The sequence below is a fragment of the Arvicanthis niloticus genome, chromosome 2 (assembly GCF_011762505.2).
Source record: "Arvicanthis niloticus isolate mArvNil1 chromosome 2, mArvNil1.pat.X, whole genome shotgun sequence".
Taxonomy (NCBI): Eukaryota; Metazoa; Chordata; class Mammalia; order Rodentia; family Muridae; genus Arvicanthis; species Arvicanthis niloticus.
Window position 1 is genome coordinate 133,227,650 of NC_047659.1, and position 19,302 is coordinate 133,246,951.

Consider the following 19,302-nt stretch of genomic DNA (forward strand, 5'->3'; position numbering starts at 1 on the left):
GGTCCCATCATGCAATGGACTGAGAAAATGAACTAAAGCTCAAGTTCATTTTCAAGTTCATTTTCAAGTTACATGTGAAGTACGTGGTATTTCTGCAGGCCAGGTGAGCACCACAGAAGGCAGCAACTGCATGCGGGTCCCAGGTGACCAAATGTGTAACGTAGTTAAGAACTCTGCAGAAATATACTAGAGTACCACTCTGCAGACATACACTAGTACCTTCCCTGGTAAGGGTCTTCATCCCTAACTAGGGTGCTCCTAAGGTTCTTGGGGCAGTGTTTACCTCAAGGAGTACAGACCCCAGGTCCTTGCCTTCCCCATTCCTTGTGTGACCAAAGAACAGTGATGCTACACTTCAAACACTGTGTTACTGTCACAAGTCCACTGGCCCCGTCATTCTGTCTCTCATCGTCCCTCCACCCCATAAAGGCCATTTTGGATTCCCCTATCTTCCAGCCTCCAAGCCACTGCTCTAGATGTCCTCCAGATGCTCAATGCTGGCACTTTCTCAGGCCTGAGCCTCGTTCCTCTTTTTTCTCTCCATGTTCTGCTCCTCCACATCTCATTCACAATTCCATTTCCAATTGTGCTTACTTGAATACTCTGGTTTCTTTGTTCATCATCTCCGTTCACGCTGGAAATTCCAGACTCACACCCTACACACCCTGAGTTCTTGGACCATCAGTACCAAGTCCGATCCACAACAAAAGACAAGTTTATGGCTCGGAGCTCCCTGCCCCTCTGGGTTTGAGTGTTCTCAGCACATTCTATCCCAAGGCTGAGGTCCCCACGCATGTTCCCTTCGCTTCCCCTCACCTTCCACAAGCAATCTATCTCTCAATTGTTTCAACTCTGTAAATCCCTCATTGCCATTCTGGGCTGAGCTCAGCTGGACTCTGGCAACAGCTCCCGTGGCTTCACTGTATTAATGTTTCTTTCCTCCAAGGAATCAGAAGGAAAAATCTGCTGTCTCTTAAGTCTGCTATCCCACTGTTTCCTCAAGGTTTGAACAATGTAACTTGCAGCCTCATCCGGTGTTGTTGAGAACTTTACAAATCTGAACTGTACTTCATTAGTCTTCCCTTAGTGACCAGCTAGGCAAGCACACTTTGTCCAACCTTCCGCCTTTCACCTATTCATATTACCTTAAGAATACTTTTCTCATTATTGCCAGCATGCACTTATCATACAAAATGTTTCATCATCACATGTATTATGTTCAGTATGCACTTTCCTCTAAGTGCATTATGCCCTCATTATGCCCTCCTGCCCCTCTTCCCAAATGTTCTCTTTCACACACACACATACACCCTCCTGCCCCTCTTCCCAAATGTTCTCTTTCACACACACACACACACACACACACACACACACCTATGGATAAATCTAGATTCCACACATAAGAAACCATGCAGTATTAGTCTGAATCTGGCTTAATTGCTTAACATGATCTCCAGCTCCATCCATTTTCCTGCAAAGAATTCCATTCTTTATGGCCAAATAAAACTCTACTGTATGGGCCAGAGAGATAATCCACCAGGTGATGGCGCTTGACACAGAAACCTGGTGACCTAAATTTGATCCTTGGAACTCATGTCAAGATGGAAACAACTCCACAAAGGTGTTCTCTCATGCCCACACCTGTACTGTAGCGCACATGTTCCTAAAAGAGACCCTTCTGCTCACTGTATCTTAGCCATTCGACTGCTGATGGTTATTTGGCTTGGGACTGCTGTCAGAATAAACATGTAGGTGTCTCTAGCACATGCTTCCTTGAGATTTTTGTAGCTAAGCGGTGGCAACCCTATGGTTGCCAGATGGGTATGAGTTTTGAGACAGGTTCTATGTAGCTCAGGAACTATGGGTACCTTTTGAGGACCCTCTATACAGATCTCCACACTTGGTAACTTTTCCCTTTACTTTTTGTGGTGCAGGAGCTTGAACCCGGGGCACTGTGCATGCTAGGCAAATGCTCTACCACTGAGCTATAGCCCCAGCTTAGGCTTCTCTTCTGAATTCAGTTCAAGCTCTCCTTTCCAGGGGACATTTATCCTGAAAATGCAAACTTCATGGAGGCAGACAAGACATCTGACTGCTGAATATTCCTTCATTATCTGAATAACTTCTTGTCTTCTCTCTCATAGGGCCATTTCTCAGAGAGCAGGGACTGTATATCCTGCTTCTCTTGGACTATACACATGCTTAGGCTGTTCAAAAAGTTTGTTTAATAAATACATCAATGTCCAAGAACCAGTAGCTGTTTCTTTCATAGATCACTCCCTATCTTATTCAGGAAATATTTAAAAATGTAACATTTCTTTTACAGGGTTGAAATTCAGTAGTATGAAAAGTATGTGTAAGATCTAGCTTGCCTTGCTTTCTGTCTTGTGTGTTACAGTCAACTGTTGCCACGACCAAGTTGCAGGCGCAAAACCGAGAAGGTATAAAGAAATGCACAAGAGCCGGCTATACAGAAGAAAACCTTTAATGCAACAGCAACACACACTTCAATAAAATCAGTTCAATTAACTTCAACATATTAACAACACAACAAAACAAAGAAGAAGCCTGAGGGGCTGCTGCTGGGGGAAAAGGTTAAGTTCCTGCTCAGACTGGAGGGACACGAATCTCAAGGAGGCCTCTCTCCCCATCCCAGGAGGAATATGGGCTCTTTGAACAGTGTAGGTAGCTCATACAGAAGGCAACAGCACAGAGCCTCTAAGGGTTAGGCTCTGCCTTCCCACAAAGGGCCTGGACTAAAGGCACTGGGGCTCAACACAGGACACTGTGCCAAGGACAGGGTGCAGATAGCAGCTGTCCCCTTGGGGAGATGGCAGCCTTGGAGAACCAGCTCAACAGGCTGCTGTGGGTATAGGTAAGCAAGCACTTTTAGCCTATCAATGCTACTCTCCCAGTTCAGGTGAACTGCAAAGGCATGGTGTCATAGGAAGCCACAAGGCACCCAGTCTGCACATATCTGGGTCAGGGACTCTGTTGACAAGGGCCAGGCAGAAGCAAGCGGATGAGGCCAGGGCTGTGGCTTCACACTTCTTTTTAACTCTAGTGGGGACCTTTCTCGGGGGGGTGGGGGGGGGGGGGAAGGAAGAAAAAAAAAGAGTCCTGTGCTTATCTGTAATGGACTTAATCTGAACCAGCAAAACTTCTCAGGTGGAAGGCTGCTACCTCTCCAAGGAGTCAAAGTGGGGTTAATTTTGCACTCCCTTGGTGGCATGCTGGGTATTGGGGCAGATGCAGGGGAGGCCCTAGCTTCTCCGGGGAGGTCAAGGACAGGGTTCTTGTTGCCCTCTATGGTTTAGTTCATGTTCTGGTTAACTTCCTGCCGTAACTTCTGTGCAGGGCCATTCCTAGGTTCAATTTGTAGGAGGCTGCTAATATCCGCAAGGCTGGATTTATAGTCCTATAAAAGAGAAAAGGAGTTGGGGCAGGGATCTAGAGAACCAGGGGTAGAGGGGACAGCTGCTGATGCAGGAGAATGGAGCTTTCCCAGGGCTTGGGAGAAGGAACACAGAAGTGCTGCATCACTTGATAAACCAAGAGCCAGCACCAGCATAAACCTCTAGCTAGGCCTGGGTGTCTGGGCAGGGCTCTTTACCTTGAGTGCCTTGTGGGCTTGAGCCCGTCTGTAAAATGCCTTTACATTCTTCCCATCCAGCTTGAGGGCTTCTGTGCAGTCCTTTACTGCCTCCTTGTACTGCTTCAGGACCAGATGACAGAGCGCTCTGATGCAGAAAGACCATTGCAGAAGTTCAGTTATTTGTGGATCCCCCCAAGCAAGCTGGAGAATGACCTGATTTGCTAAACACCTGCTCTGTGCTGCTGCTCTCTCCCTTCAATCATCTCAGTTCTAGCCCCGCCTCTCGACACTGTGCGCATGTGACCACCACATGTGCTGGGGCCCATGGAGAACAGGTGTTGGAGCCTCTGGAGCTGGAGGCAGCTCTGAGCCACCATGTCAGTACTGACAACTGGAACCGGTCCCCTGGAGCAGCCAGTCCACTTAACTGATGAGCCATTTCTCCAGTTCCCTACCCTTTTCTGAAGATGCTACAGCTAGAAGCTTTTCATAGTTGGCTCTGGAGGCAAGGGACTTGCCCAAGGTGATGGTACCAGTGAGGGGCAGTGAGTCTGCACAAACCTAGAGCCTGCCCCTGCATAATACCGCCACTCATCATCCTGTATCAGGTTTTTTAAACAAAGAAAAGTTTCCCAAAACCTTCCCCTCAGCAGATGGAAAAAAAAAACAACCCCCCCCAAAAAAAACCCCCCAAAAACCCCAAATGCACGAGTATGAAATACTAATTAACACTAATTAACATGCTGACATTTCAGGGGTAAAGTGTAAAGATTAAGCAATTCCTTTGGGACATATCAACAGTAAGATGGAGGCCTATGCTAAGCACTGGATAGGGTCCCCAGCATCATGTAACTACTGGAGAATTTAGGTGGTGGATGGACAGGTGTTCAAGGTACTCTGAAATTCCTTATAATACAATGTGCAAAATACCCCGTGTATTTCCATCCTTCAAGTCTGAGGACTAGAGGGAAGCCTTTCAGCTCTGCGCACTCCTCTTCCCTCACTGTTGAGTGGATAAGAACACTCGACAGTTGGACATGGCGTTATTTGTTTCAGCAATTCCTGCTCTGCATGTATCTCCACTGTTTCCAGCGAGTGCTACAGACTACTGCGGTGAGGACCAAGCGATCCTGACAGCTCAAATTCCGACCGCCACTGCCGGGCACTCTCAAGAAGTTACCTAGAGCTTCTTTTCCTACAATTTTATCAATTCTGGGCCTCAAATTTTAATTTCTGTTAAGATGCAAGAAAATGGTAGCTAATGTACTTTACCTTAGTTTTTTCTTCTGGTTTTTAGTTTCTATAAACATGAAAAGCTGAACATCTTTCACAAGGCATTTTAATGTTATAAAAGCTAAGTTATCCGATTTATCCTTAAGAACTTCTGCAGGGCTCTCCTTCCACTGTATGGCAATCAGCTCATATGTTCTGCAACTGTTTTGGTTCTTACATTTGAAATTGTACTCTTCTAAGAGTTTATTTTAGAATAAAGAGAGGAAGAACTTGTTATTTATTTATTGAATGATATCTTCCCCCCACACTTTATTATAAACTAAATGCTGTGCTATCTTAATTTTTTTTTTTCCTGACAAACTCTGGAAATCATCATCACAACTTAAAAACAAACACAAGACACAAATCCAAGTGGGGCTGGGCGTGCGGGTCAGTAGCAGAGCGCCGGCCCAGCACGCACGAGGCTTCAGTATGGTGCCTAGCACTGCACCCTCCTCACAGCCCCCATCCTGCCCAAGAGGAAAGGCCATTGTCTAAGTGAGCAGAGAGGGAAGTTAACTGAGGAGGAGGGAGAGTAACACTGTGGCCCAGATATATTTGCTTAAAGAGCAGTGTTTAAACAAAGACTCTTCCTAGGTATAGTAAAAGTACTTTGTGTTTTAGGAGTACAGGCTAATGGGTGTCCAGCAGCACCAAGGTCAAGAAGCGTAGGGACAGCAGGGGGCTGATGCCACAAACATGGAGCAAGTGGGCCACAGGCTTTCCTTACAAGTTAACCTAACAAAAAGAGGTACCCTGGTCCAGTCAGCTCAGAAAACCACAGGCCCAATTTTTATCTAAAATTTAAAACTAAAAGTTCTCTTTTTAACTCTTAAAAAGTAAAACCAAATCTAAGTGAGCGGAATCTACTTGTATCACCTCCTGTGGACATGGCTGCCACGGCTCATTGAAGAAAGCTGCCTCAGACCCTGTAGGAGGATTTCAGTATGTGGACCAAATCACCTCTGAAACATGCTTTCAAGTTTTCTTCATTAAAAAAAAAAATACTGTCTCTGTGTATGCATATGTTCATGTAGGCACGCATGCCATGACACACAGATGAAGCTGAGTGGACAGCTCTGTGTAGTGAGGCCACGGCACACAGATGAAGCTGAGTGGACAGCTCTGTGTAGTTAGGCCTTCCTTCCCCACTTTATTAAATGTGGGCTCAGGTTTCCAGACTTGTGTGGCAAGCGAGTTTAAGTAAGCTTAAAACACACACACACAAACCTGGCTTGAAACACATTTTTCCCTAATGTTTTTATGAAGGAACAATGAACTTCTTCTATCAGATCAAACAGGTTTTGAAAAGGTGTACTGTTAATGTGTGCCTGCATGTGTTTATGGGCACTACTCAGGTACAGGCAGGTGTCTGTAGAGACCAGAAGAGGGCACTGAATCCTCAGGAATGGAAGCTATAGCTGTGAACTGCTTAATACAATGCTGGGAATCGAACCTGGGTCCTCACATGAGTGGCAAATGCTCTTTACTTCTTAGCCCTCTCTCCAGCTCCCAGATTAAAGATGTTTTAAGTAGACTACTAAGCACATGTGGGTAGCAAGTGTGTTGATTAGACACAGCCTCTTGCTGACTGGATCAAGCTTCTGAAAATAAACTACCTGATTTCACAGGAGCAGATTCTGGTTCTGTTACCACCATTTTAATGGCTGGTCAGAGCTCAGACAGTAACACCTTCTATCACCTATGCTTCCTGAGCATCAGCGTATAGCCGAGGGTTCCCCACAGCAGGGATGGTGCCCTGTGTTCCTGTGCCTCTATTCTCAGTGCTTCCCAACATCAGTTCCTGATGTAAAGCTGGACAGGCCCACAGACAGGTCTGTACTCAGCCAGAATGCACTCTTCCTCCTGCTCCAGCCAGACAGCCAGACCCGTTCCCTAACCTTAACTCCACTCACTGTCCAGAACTGCCAGAAACAGGTGAGTTAAAGCAGCCACAGGATGGAAAGCAGGGTAGAAAGTTTGTGTTGACACTGCAAGCTCAAAATTCTGGGATAAAAATTTAGGACAATGAAGACTACCATTTAGCATCTCTTTAAGTCCCCTTTAAACCCTGTTTTGCAGTCCTGAGGTAGGTGGAAATGCACACGACTACCTGAAAAGGACCCGAACCCCTCCATTATTAGGAGTCTGTGTAAGCAAGGAAGTACACTGAGCTACATCCCAACCCCCACGGCCCATGGTAGGCAAGTATTCTCCCACTGAGCTACATCCCAGCCTTCAGAGGGTCAAATGTTCTGAAGTCCCCAAGGCCAGCAGCTGTGCAGAAGATACCTGTTGCTGTATGTGGCAGATTCCAGGCTACTAAACAAGAGGCTTTCACTGTACTTCTCAATAGCTTTCTTATGGTTGCCTTTCTTTACAAGCTCATTGCCTTCTTCTTTCAGAACTTTGGCTCTCTCCACATCCCCAGCAGAAGGCACTAGACACAAATTCAGAAGAGGAAAAAACCATGGATCAGGTGCTCACATGAGATCAGTGAGATCTCCTCAGCATAGTCCCTTCCAAGTCAGGGACTGCTTGGGCAGCTGTGGAGCGTTCTTCCTGATTACTGAGTCCCCTAATTAATGGCTTCTAGTCGATTAAAGCTTTTCATTAGAAGAGGACGGAGACTTATAAACACACTTACACATGCATATTACATACATGATAAAAAGCAAGTGAGGTTTCCTCATGGGACTGCCACAGGGTAGCTGGAATGACCTACTTAACTTCAGTACCTTGGTTTCTCCCCAGTGCAAAGGGCTATGTTAGCATCAGATCTGAGAAAAATACGCAGCAAGTGGACAGCAGCCTACAAACTTCCTGAGGAGTGGCCTAGTACAGAAAGGACTGGCTTCTGGGTTTCAGCAAAGGGTTGAAGAGGGTTTGTTCTACCTTGCACTCAGCCTGTAAGTATCTACTTTTACCTGCCACATGCAGTGCTGCTCCAGCCCTTAAGGGGAGAGAGCAGAGAACTAGGGAACCCAAGCGGCCTCACCACAGTGTTTTAAGGTCCTTCACTGTGCAGCTCCAATTAATTGCCCCAGTCTTGGTCCCACAGCACCATTTCTCATCTTTAAAAACTATCCATGTAAAACAGTGTTTACAACCCAGGACAAGGCTGTAGGAATAAGTCAGTGTGCCAAGTCATCCCCTGTTTAGGAACCTCCCTAGCCCACCCACCCTTGAAAGAAACTAGAATTTCTCATTCTGTGTTTCCCTGTCCCTCACTTAAGCTAAGTCTTCCTCCCTCCTTCCCGCCCTCCCTATCTATCTCCATCTATGGCTACAACAGCATTTATAAGCCACTTGCCATGGAGCCTCATTGAACAAACAAGTCCCTCATAGTCTTTCATGGCTTGGTTACTTTCCTCTCAATGTTCTACTTCTGAGATTTGTATGTGCTAATATATAGACCTGTAGTTGATACATTTTCACTTCCAAAATTCCAGGAAAGATTTGTCCCCTGTCCTGTTTGTGGTGACCTGGCAATTTCTGGCTTTGGTTTGCTATTATACAACAGTGCAGCAAACACTCCTGTGCACAGAGCCTGAGTCCTTAGAAGCAGCCCAGTAAGTGGCTGTGTGCACTCAGCTCCGCCCGGGTTCTGCAGTGCCCCTCTCTGCAGTTCTGTTTACCCATGCAGCTCCTTCCTACTGTCTCTGCCTCCAAGTTTCCTCCCGAATAACCTCATCCTTTAAGGTCCACTCAAGACAGTACTTTTATCACCTGCCCCTGTGTTTAAACTTCCGAAACATCAACAATCCTATGGCACTCGCTTTTCCTCCATGTACTTTAAATCAGTTTCCAAGATCTATTTGCTCACTAGACTAGGAACTCCCTCAGGGTCCACTTCTGTCCTCTGTGCTACACTGGTTAGCACAGAGCTTGTTAACACTTGGCTCAGTGACTTCAAAGAACAAAAGAAGAGTCAGGTACCTTGAGCCATCTAGTTTCTTAGCATGTTTCCATCTCCTTCTAAGGAAAAATGGGAAACAACGACCAGGCTCACATGGCTGCATAGGCATTTTTCTGCCAACTCTGTAATGAGTGCCCTCCTTCACTACTTAGGGCTCACTCATTGATAAAAAGCTCTACCCATGATCCCTTCTGCACTTCCCTGTCTGCACTGATGCTCGCTAGCCTAGGAGAGCTCTCCTGGAACATCACCAGAGTTTCCCAGCACATGGTCTCCTGCTATGCTCGTCCAGCTATGCTCTGGCTCTCCCCACCCTTCTCCAGAGTCACCCAGGATGTATGTTCTCTATCCATATATCACTTTCTGGTTATGGGAATGGGTGGATGGTCCCGGGGGAGGGGGCTTGCAGTTACAAAATGTCATTTCCTGGTCATAGGAGCCTGTGAAACACTGGGAAATTGTAAGCTAAGATATGGGGGAGGGGGAAATATCTTAATTTAACTAATAAGTCGAGGGGTAGGTGAAGTGGGATGGGGTTTTTGGCACATCACACGTTAATTGTGAGCCAATACGTTTCCGTTATTAATTTACCATGTTGGAAGTTTCTGTTTTTGCAATCAAAACCACTGTGAGCAATCAGAGTTAGTATTTGTATGTGTGTGCCAGGCCGGGAGGTCCATATCCCGTGCAGAACTTAAACTTTACACTGATGATATCATCGTACAGTCAGGGAGACAATCTCTAAGACATTGAGACCTTTTCATGTTTTCACTCCATTTCTCTCCATAGGAGACAAACGAGGAGATGAGGCCAGTCTCTGGAAGCTACTCTCAACTTAGACCCGGCCCCGGCTCACCTCTGCTCTTTGTGGCTGTGGTTTCTTTGGATTTGGTTTTAGCTGTCTCTTTGTGGTTCTCCGAAGGCAAGGAATTCCATCTCTTCTGGGCTGAAACAGGCACCACAGGGATAGGGGGCAGCTTCTGGCGCCACTCAGGTCCCAGGGAGTCCATGAGAGCTCTGGTTATTCTGGAAGGCAAGGATCAAGAACAGGTGTCTGGCTTGGCCAAGCTGTTCCTCTTTCACACCCAAGGAGTGGAGGCTCCTTTACAAAGTCACAACATTTCACCCCCACCACTTGTATTTCCCACAAGCTCTAACAGAGACACAGTAGTCTACTGTCTATCAACTCTTCCTCAGATCCAACACCATGGGGGCATTCTCTCTTAGCATAGTCGTTACATGTGATTTAAAGGTGTTCTGCTACTGGTTAAGGATAAACTTTGCATCCTCAAGAAAGAATCAAAAAAAAAAAAAAAATCTCAATGAAGCTAGTTCAAAGCATGCAAACGCTTGCAATTTGCTCACTGTTCATCTGAAGTGTCCATCTTAGCCCATTCAGCAATCTTAAAAGCCACAGTAGCTCCTACTTGCAGGCTAATGTGGCCTGTGATCTCTGGTAATCTCCTTCCTCTGCATTTTTATTTCACTCCTGACCCTTGGGGTGGCTGTGTGGCTCAGTGATGGCATTTGCCTAGCCTGTGCAATGCACTAGGTTTGATTCCCCTGCGCTGCAAAAACAAAGCAAGCTCCTTCCCCGCCGCCCCTTATGTATACATCCTTCCTCTCTCTGTGTTACTCCATGTCCTCCATTTTCCATTCCTCCCCTGTAGAACCGGCTGCTCCTCCTTATTCACTTCTCATCCAGTGTGTCCACGTTGTTAATGCAGTTCCAGCACCTGGTGCCGACAGGCACGCATGTGCTGCACGAGTCAGTGATGCTCCCACAGCCTGGCTCCTAAGTCACAAGAATAAAAAACCACACAGACGGAAACTACAACACACTCATAGCCTCTCACTTGGCTTTGAGAGGTTTTCCTGCCAGGCCCAGTTATTCCAATTCTCCTTATCTGTATTCCCTAATGTTTGTTTTTCAAAGCATTCTTCCTTATACCCCAAATAAAAACCTACCTGCCTGTGTGCTTGATGATTAATCTTAATTATTGGGCCTGAGAGATAGCTCAGCGTAATGGTTGGTTTTGTGTCAACCTGACATAAGCTAAAGTTATCACAGAGAAAGGAACCTCCCTTGAGGAAATGCCTCCATGAGATCCAGCTGTAAGGAATTTTCTCAATTAGTGATCAAGGGTGGGTTGATCCTCCCTTGGTACCTCCATTGTGGCTGGTACCATCCCTGGGCTCGTAATCTTGGATTCTATAAGAAAGTAAGCCAGTAAGTAACACCCCTCCATGGCCTCTGCATCAGCTCCTGCTTCCTGACCTGCTTGAGTTCCAGTCCTGATTTCCTTTGGTGATGAACAGCAGTGTGGAAGTGTAAGCTGAATAAACCCTTTCCTCCCCAACTTGCTTCTTGGTCATGATGTTTTGTGCAGGAATAGAGACTCTGACTAAGACACTCAGTGTCTATTATTCTTGCAGAAGACTTGGGTTTGGTTCCGAGTAGCCACATGGTGGCTAACAACCATCTCTAATTCAGGGCATCCCACATGCTCCTTTGACCTCTGAGGGCAGCAGGAATGCACATAGCACATATACACACAGATAAAACACTCTCAAAAAATCAAGTAACAAACAAAGCCCCAAACAAACCCCTCAACTGTTGACTTGAGAGCCAGAACTACCAAAGAAACAGTAGTCTGAGCAAGCCAATGAGGGCTTATCTTGCTAGGTTAACTGAGGGGGAAGACCCATTCATTCCCTGAGTTTGGGTCCTGGACTGCATACAATGGAGATCAGCTGAGTATCAGCACTGAGTCTCCTGCTGCTTGCCATGACAGACTGCATCCTGTAACTGTGGGCCCAAATAAACCTGTGTTCTGTCATCTCTGCTTCTCTCCTGTCACAGAGTATGTAAGCTCTGTGTCCTATCCCTGCCTCTTTCAGGGACCTCACCTGGACAGTATCTCTCCTTACTGCCTTATCATTTCTCCCAAGTGACTCCAGACAGAAATCCCTTCAACTCTGCTCACTTATTAAACTCCTGTGAGCAACCCTTACTACTCACCGCAGCTGCTTCCTAACGACATAACTACTTTTTGAACTGCCATCTGCGTCTGGCCTCACTGAGTTGCTTCTCTCAGCTTCACTTGTGACTTCACTAAGAAAGCACCCTATGGCCCCCTTCCTCTCAGCCAGGTGAGCACCTGTCTTCTGTCCCGGAACAACTTGTGCTGGCTGCTCCCGTGTAATACTAAACACTGCACTGACGCCACTGAGCCCGTGTAACACCGACTACTACACCCTCCAGCTAAGAGCAGTGCAGGGACAGGAGTCACACCTCGTTCAGCAGCCCAAGTCCTTGTATAAAGGCTAGCACACAACTGGTAGCCTTGGTGAAAGACAAAAAGACTTGAAGAGAAAACTGGACGTTAAAAGTCAACCAAGAAACCAAACATAAACCATATTATGCTATCAGTTTGGCTACTACTTTTTAGCAGCCCACATGAAGGAGAATCACAATCAATTACAAAAGCAAGGGTATGTATCAGAGAAAAACCAGCCATGGCTCAAGAGACCAGACTGATGTTTTTACACTTGAGTGTGTCCACCTGGGTGCCATGTCTATGCATGTATCAGATCACTTTAGAGCCAGAGTTATAGGTGGTTGTGGGCTGCCCAATGTACATGCTGGGAGTCGTGAACTCAGGTCCCCTGCCAAAACAGTAAGCATCCATAACTGCTGCGCTCTCTCTTCAGCTCTAGTAACACATTACATAACCTGCTAAGCACAGCGGCGGACTCTCTGTATGTACTGTGGTGAGCTTATTCATTAAGAGTTTTCCAAGCTGGCCCATGACCTGTGTTCCCACTGACTGTAAAGAGCAAGGAGGCTACTTTTGCCTCGATATCAGTGACAACACAGTTGAGGAGGGACACAAAAGGCTTCTGTGACAACCCCTACCCAACTCCCCAAAAAGAACTACTATACAGTGTGATAAGGATGCTGAAGTGTAGCTCTGGCGGGATGTGGGAGGGAGGACTCAGTTCTATTGAAGGGGCAGGCCACCGAGTCTGACCACGCTCCAGTGAGTGTATAGATAACACAAATTGAACTTTCTGTTTTCTATTTTAAAATTCTTTTTTTTTTTTTTTTAAAGGTGGGGTGGCCACTGGGTAGGAAGCACACATGGAAGGACTGGGAAGTGGTGGGGTGGCCACTGGGTAGGAGGCACACATGGAAGGACTGGGAAGTGAGTCTGATCTGGATGCATGATGTACAAGTCTCAGAAAATCAATAAAAATGTTATGTTGAAAAAATACAAGTTTTCCAAGTCTCCATGGCCAGCCTGGTCTACAGAGTGAGTTCCAGGACAGTCAGAGATACATAGTGAGACCCTGTTTAAAAACAAACCAACCAACCTTTCCCAAGTCAATGGAGCTAAAAAGATGCTTGCCATCTAAGTATCAGGGCTGATTCTGAATATCAAACACCTGAATAAGAAGCTGAGCATGGTTACGTGTGACAGTAGTGTGCGTCTGTACTAACCCTGGAGAGGCAGACAGGAGGGTCTCTGGAGGTTGCCGGCCAGTTAGTCTAGCCAAACTGATGGGCTTTGTGCTCAATGCAACTGTCAAAAAATGAGGTTGGGAATGGTAAAGGAAGATACCCAATATCAACCCATGGCCTCTTACGTGTATACACAAACTCACACACAGAAATTTTAAAGCACAGTCAAAGGGACCATATTTGGAAAATAGCCAAAGCAATGGGCCAACGACAGTCAACAGTACTGGTTCCATGAGGAAGTTCTGCAGCACACTGGGTTCACCTGTTGATGCCTTCCAGGGCTGATGCCACACTGTTATCAATCTGCAGCACAGTCTTATAGTCGACATAGGCTAAGGAGTACTTCTCCAGGGCCTCATATGCAGATGCTCTTCGCAGCAAGGGCTTGATGCTGAAGGGAACCAAGGCCAGTGCTCTAGAACAGGAGGTTAAAAAAAAGTCACCTGTCTGCTGGGCCAACAGTACAGTGATTCAGAGTCACCTGGAGCAGTCAGCAAATCAGAGTTACTTTCTGGTAGAAAAACACCATCTCTAGGATAGGTAGGGATTTTCACCTTACACTGAATTGGGAAAGGAATGAAGGCAGATGACCACTAACAAAATGCATATGTGTATGTGTCTATGTTCATACCCCTTACCCCTGCCCAGATGAAGACCAAGAGCCTCAGTTTCATGTGTCCATGTGTCTACACTGTGGTCCAGCAGGATAAACAAGCCTAGGATTGGGATTGCATTCTATCCACGCTACCACTAGCCACGGGACCTCAGCCCAACACTTTATCATCCCAGTCTTTGTCACCTCAGTTGTGCCCTGGGAAGAAGGGTAAACTTACCACCAGAGTAAATACCCTGTGAAAGAAAAAAGGAAATAGCACGGGCTCCATGAACATGCCTCTCCCTATTCCTCCCATGCATGTAGAACAGCACCAGACTCAGGGTTAGCCAAAGAACCCAGTTAGCAAATGTATGCTACTTTAGCCTCGATGAACAGAGGCTAGCCTGAAGAATGAGACAGAGAAACTGTTCAATGCTCTGTACAACGGATTACTGACAGACTGTCCTTTCTTCTTTTCTCTTTGCCCCGCACCCCCTTTTTTTGAGACAGGGTCTCACTATGTAGTCCTGGCTGGTCTGGAACTTGCTATACAGAATAGGCTAGTCTTGATCTCACAAGGACCTGCCTGCTTCTGCCTACTAAACACTGGGATTAAAGGTGATCTCTTTGTTTCTTTAGACAAGAAACAATCTGTTAACATCTATTATCTCCCCCCCCCCTTTTTTTCCCCTTTATTCTTACTTCTCACATCATCATCCCAGGAAAACACCTGAGCATGTCAGTCACCGTGACTGTGCCTCACCTCATGTGCCAAGAGTCACAGAGGTGTTACAGTCTACTTATGACTTCTTATCATATACCATTACAGAAGCAGTGAGCCCAAACTGCAAAGGACCCAGTAGAGCCTGTCATTCTAAGTGGCCTGATGGTACCTACATGTTCTACTATCTGTAAAAAAAGAGAAAGGTGGTATTCTCCCAGGAGAAAGTTAGCTTGCTCTTTGCTAACCCTCAGGTCCTCCAGAGGATGCCTGGGCCACTTACGAAGTGCAATCTTTGATGCAGTCTGTGCAGTTTCCATCCTTCAAGTAGCACGCTGCACGGTTGGAGTACAGAACACTTTCTTCTTCTGGGTCTGCAGAACCTGCCCAGATGGAGGCGGGAAGAGCAAGATCATGAGTTGGGAAACAGATGTCAGAGCATAGGGATGCACCTCATACTCGGGAGAAGGCGGCAGAGAGTCTTGTAGGCTAACCAGGCTTATATGTTGTGTAGGATAACACATTTACCATTTTTATCACAACAGTGGGGAAAACCAAATCTCTGCCATTCACAGGAAGTTAAGCATCCATCCCCACTCATTTTAGCATTAAACTTGGTACCAGATAAGAAGATAAACATAAGGCAGGGGCTTCTGCCTGAGAGAAAACCATGTTCTAATTACTCAGGTGCATGGCTAACTTATTACAGAAAGCATGGGGACTCAATGGGGAAAGGAAAAGGAAAATAACAAATGCCTGAAGGAGGGAGTAACCCAGAGTTGGAGGGAAATGCAAGCTCAAGAGCAGTTAAGTCAGGAAAGCCTCTACCAGAGAAGCAGAACCGAGCTGAGTCTGCCAGGACTATGGGCACCTCAGTCAAGAAATGTGAACTGGGCTGGTGAGATGGCTCAGTGGTTAAGATCACCGACTGCTCTTCCAGAGGTCCTGAGATCAATTCCCAGCAACCACATGGTGGCTCACAACCATCTGTAATGGGATCTGATGCCCTCTTCTGGTGTGTCTGAAGACAGCTACAGTGTACTCATATAAATAAATAAATAAATAAAAAATAAATGTGAACTACTCAAAAGGTTACTTATTAGTCATTTCTCTAAAGTCAATACTCTTACCCAGACACAGAAGCTCAAACCTCTCACTGTGACTGTAATCACTTTCATTTCTTAAAATTTACTGGGTGTGAGCACGTGTGTGCACAAGCTCACATGCAGAAAGAAGACATGCTTATGGAGATGCAACAGCTAGAGGGAATCAGTTCTCTCCTTCCACCACGCGGGGCCTAAGGAGCGGAACTCAGCAAGTGCCTTCACCTGCTGTGTAGACCCCCAATTTTCACTTTTTTGAGAATTTCATTAAATGAGTTTTGATCGTATTAACTCTTCCTCCTCCTCTAACTTCGCCTAGATTCACTTCCACGTCCACACTCTCCAACTCTGTACTTTCTTTTAACCTCTGATTTTCATTCTAAAGATATTTTCAACTACATTTTACTCACTAGCATGGATCATAAAACACCACAAAACAGCAAAACACAGAACATGAGAAAACAGCGTGGACCAAGTAACTCCTAGGTATATAGAGCAAAGGTCTTACTGAAATATTTGATTTAGACATTAAACTGTATGACATCCAGTAGCTACCATTTTATCAAAATAAGTTGTTCCCACGTCTAACCGCCTTTGAGTGAGGTCTCACTACCATTTCCAGGTTGGCCTTGAACTAGCAATTTTCCTGCCTCAGTCTCCCAAACTTTCTCCCCCTCCCCCTTCCTTTCTTAAAAACTTAAAACAAATTGCTGGTATGGTGGCATGTCTTTAACCTCAGCAGTCCTGAGGCAGGAGCAGGCAGAGTACCATCTTACTATGTGGAGAAGGCTAGCCTGCTCTGGCCTCCTGCTCCAGCATCCTGTGTGCTGGGATGACAGGTGGGCACCTCCCCAGCGCCACTCTTTCATTCCTTTACTAGGGAGCAAGGTTTCACTGTAGCCCTAAGGGGCCTGGAAGCCACTACCTACATCACACTAGCCTCCATTTTACTTTCAAAATGGCTAAAGCTCCAACCATCCTCATCTTTGCCCCATGCTCCTTTTCCCTGGAGGCCAGCAAACTTCAAGTCAGTGTGTGAATTCTCAAGCCCTGCCTGTTTTAGTTCACATCATTAACACATTAGGTACTGTACCACTAAAGTGTTTCCCAAGGGGCACCACGTGGCCTATCCTTTTGCACTTGCTTCAGAAGTATGATACCATGTTGACACTTGGTATCTTTCACTCAATACTAACAATGAATAATAAACATAATAAATTTATACTCCCTTCATTCTTCTCTTGGGCCAGAAAAATACAGAGGTAAGGTAAATCATCCTTGCCGTAAGGCACAAGCATTGAAAGGTTGTCAGAACCTCTTCCTAGCTGATGGTCCTATGCAATTCACTCAACTCTTCTGAGTACCTGAGTCCATCTACATTTGAAGGTTTCGAGTCTGACTTCCTACAAGGCTTCCCTGTGCTCCTTATAATGCCAAGAAAACCGATCTGAGAAGTCAAGAGAATACCCACATAATCACATGGAAAATTAGTAGTAGGAACACAAATAAAATCTGGCAAATTTAAACAGCAGGGCAACTATTCTAGTGGTCTTGGAATAAACCCACACAAAAGCAAGCTTCTGGGCTTTTACTCAGGGAAGTCGGCTGAGAAGAAAAGAGCCACCTCAGTGTCCTCAACAACTTCAAGATGTGGAACTGACATAGGGGGAGGAGCCTAAGAGGGTTTCCAGAGAAAACAACAGGGTGTGTGAGTACCCATGCATAGCTTCAACCCATAAAATCTCTAAAAAGGAGGATTTAGGAATTAGTCTAGCTAATGATTAAAAATTTGGACTCAAGGGGCTGGAGGGATGGCTTAGGGGTTAAAAGCACGTACTGATCTTGCAGAAGACCAGAGTTTAGTTCTCAGCACCCATATGAGGCAGAGCACAACATCTGTAACTCCAGTCCCAGGGGGGTACCACCTCACGAACATTACCCCACTCCATGATCACAAATAAAACTGAATTCAGAAATCAGACAAATCTATATTCAAATTCTGGGTCTAACATCTTCATTGTGTAATCCTAGTAAGGCAATTCTTTGGAATTCCTCTATCTACAGGTGTCTAGTTGATTTGTTGGTCATTGTGAAGACAAACGTAACATCTAACACACAGAAAAATATGCAACAAATGCTGATCAAGAAAATGAGAATGAGGACTTACAGAAAACGAGATTCAAGGCTGCTCTCAAGTCAAAGCTTCTGGAACTTTGGGCAAAGGCTAGGAGCACTGATAATGTGCTGTTCCTTTGTTTAAAATGCTTCCGGTTAGGGGATAAGATCCCGACTCTTTGGAGGGTTTAAAGCACCAACACAATAAGGTTTTGTCTATTCATGTCTTAAATACTCTCATTAATAGCTTATGCCGCTTAGTCTATCCGATGGTTCTCTACAGCTGGGATGCAGTAGACACCGAGTTTCTCATGGACATCTCAAATATCTCTTGAGAAGTCGTCCATGACTTTCTTTCTAAAGGATCCAACTATCACATTACTTTGTCTTAATAGTTCTAAACTTAGAGGTCTCATTTACTTATTCACAAACACAAGACAACTGCCCACCAGGAAGTTCTATCCTTGAAAGAACCCCATCTTGCCACATTCAGTCAGTATGCAAAAGGTGCTCAATTGAATTGTAAAATGAATACCTGAGGGGAAGGACAGGTGCGCTATACCTCAAAGGTCAGAGGGAGGCCTCAGTAATTTAGGATATTAGCCAATAGGGCAACTAAAAGGCAGGCAGAAAGAGCTAAGTAGGGTACTAAAGTGGGGAAGATGCGAGGGAGTGGTGGGAGTGGCTGGTGCGGCAGATGGCTGGGGTGGGCGGGGGAAGAAAGACCCAGAGGACTAGATCAACACGAGGTCCAGGGCGCTGATGCGGGTGCAGGACGCCTGCAGGCCTGGAGGGGAAACAAGGGGCGGGTTCCTACCTCGCGCCTGCAGCAGTCGCAACGCGCGCTCGTACAGCGCCGAAGCCTCGGCGTACTGGCCGTTGCGGAAACTCTGGTTGCCGGCAGCGCGGAGCTCTTCCACAGAGTCTGAGAGTTTGGGGGCCATCCCGGGAGGCCGGCAAACAGGGACCACCTCCGTTCCCCGCTGAGTAGTGCGCAACAGCTTCCGGGTGGAAGCAGCGGATGCGTGCCCTTAAGGCCCGCAGCCGACTGGCCTCGGGGTGGGGGTGGTGGTGATAGACGGGGTCGCGGCTAGGCGGCCAGGGACGGAAGGAAGCGCGGGATTAAGCCCTGGGAGGGCCTGGTGCGGCGGTTGGACGCGGGGAAGGGAAAGCCAGGAAGGCTAGGCCAACGTGAGGCCCGGTGCGGGGATGCGGGTAGAGGACGCAGGCCGGGAGGGAAACGTGGGGCGGGTTCCTACCTCGCGCCTGCAGCAGCCGCAGTGCGCGCTCGTACAGCGCCGAGGCCTCGCCGTACTGGCCATTGCGGAAGTTCTGGTTGCCGGCAGCGCGGAGCTGTTCCACAGAGTCCGAGACTTTGGGGGCCATCCCGGGCGGGCTGGTAAACGGGGACCAAGGCGTTTCCCGACTAGTAGTGCGTAACAGCTTCCACCCGGAAG

General features: G+C 46.6%; 1 protein-coding gene across 2 annotated transcripts; it reads right to left on the minus strand.

The window, feature by feature from the left end:
* Nucleotides 1-2,469: 2,469 nt before the first annotated feature.
* Tomm34 (translocase of outer mitochondrial membrane 34) lies at nt 2,470-19,242 on the minus strand. 2 transcript variants are annotated; one of them, XM_034496324.2, is made up of 8 exons: nt 19,105-19,239; nt 18,663-18,846; nt 14,911-15,010; nt 13,574-13,726; nt 9,643-9,812; nt 7,160-7,307; nt 3,614-3,740; nt 2,470-3,418 (listed from the first exon to the last, which is right to left on the minus strand). In XM_034496324.2, exons 1-8 carry the CDS (start codon nt 19,165-19,167, stop codon nt 3,314-3,316), a joined length of 1,050 nt encoding a protein of 349 aa, XP_034352215.1. In that variant the 5' UTR covers nt 19,168-19,239; the 3' UTR covers nt 2,470-3,313. The 2 variants fall into 2 exon arrangements, with proteins under 2 accessions (XP_034352215.1, XP_034352216.1); XM_034496325.2 differs by lacking the exon at nt 18,663-18,846 and having other exon boundaries at nt 19,105-19,242.
* Between the last annotated feature and the right edge of the window lie 60 nt (nt 19,243-19,302).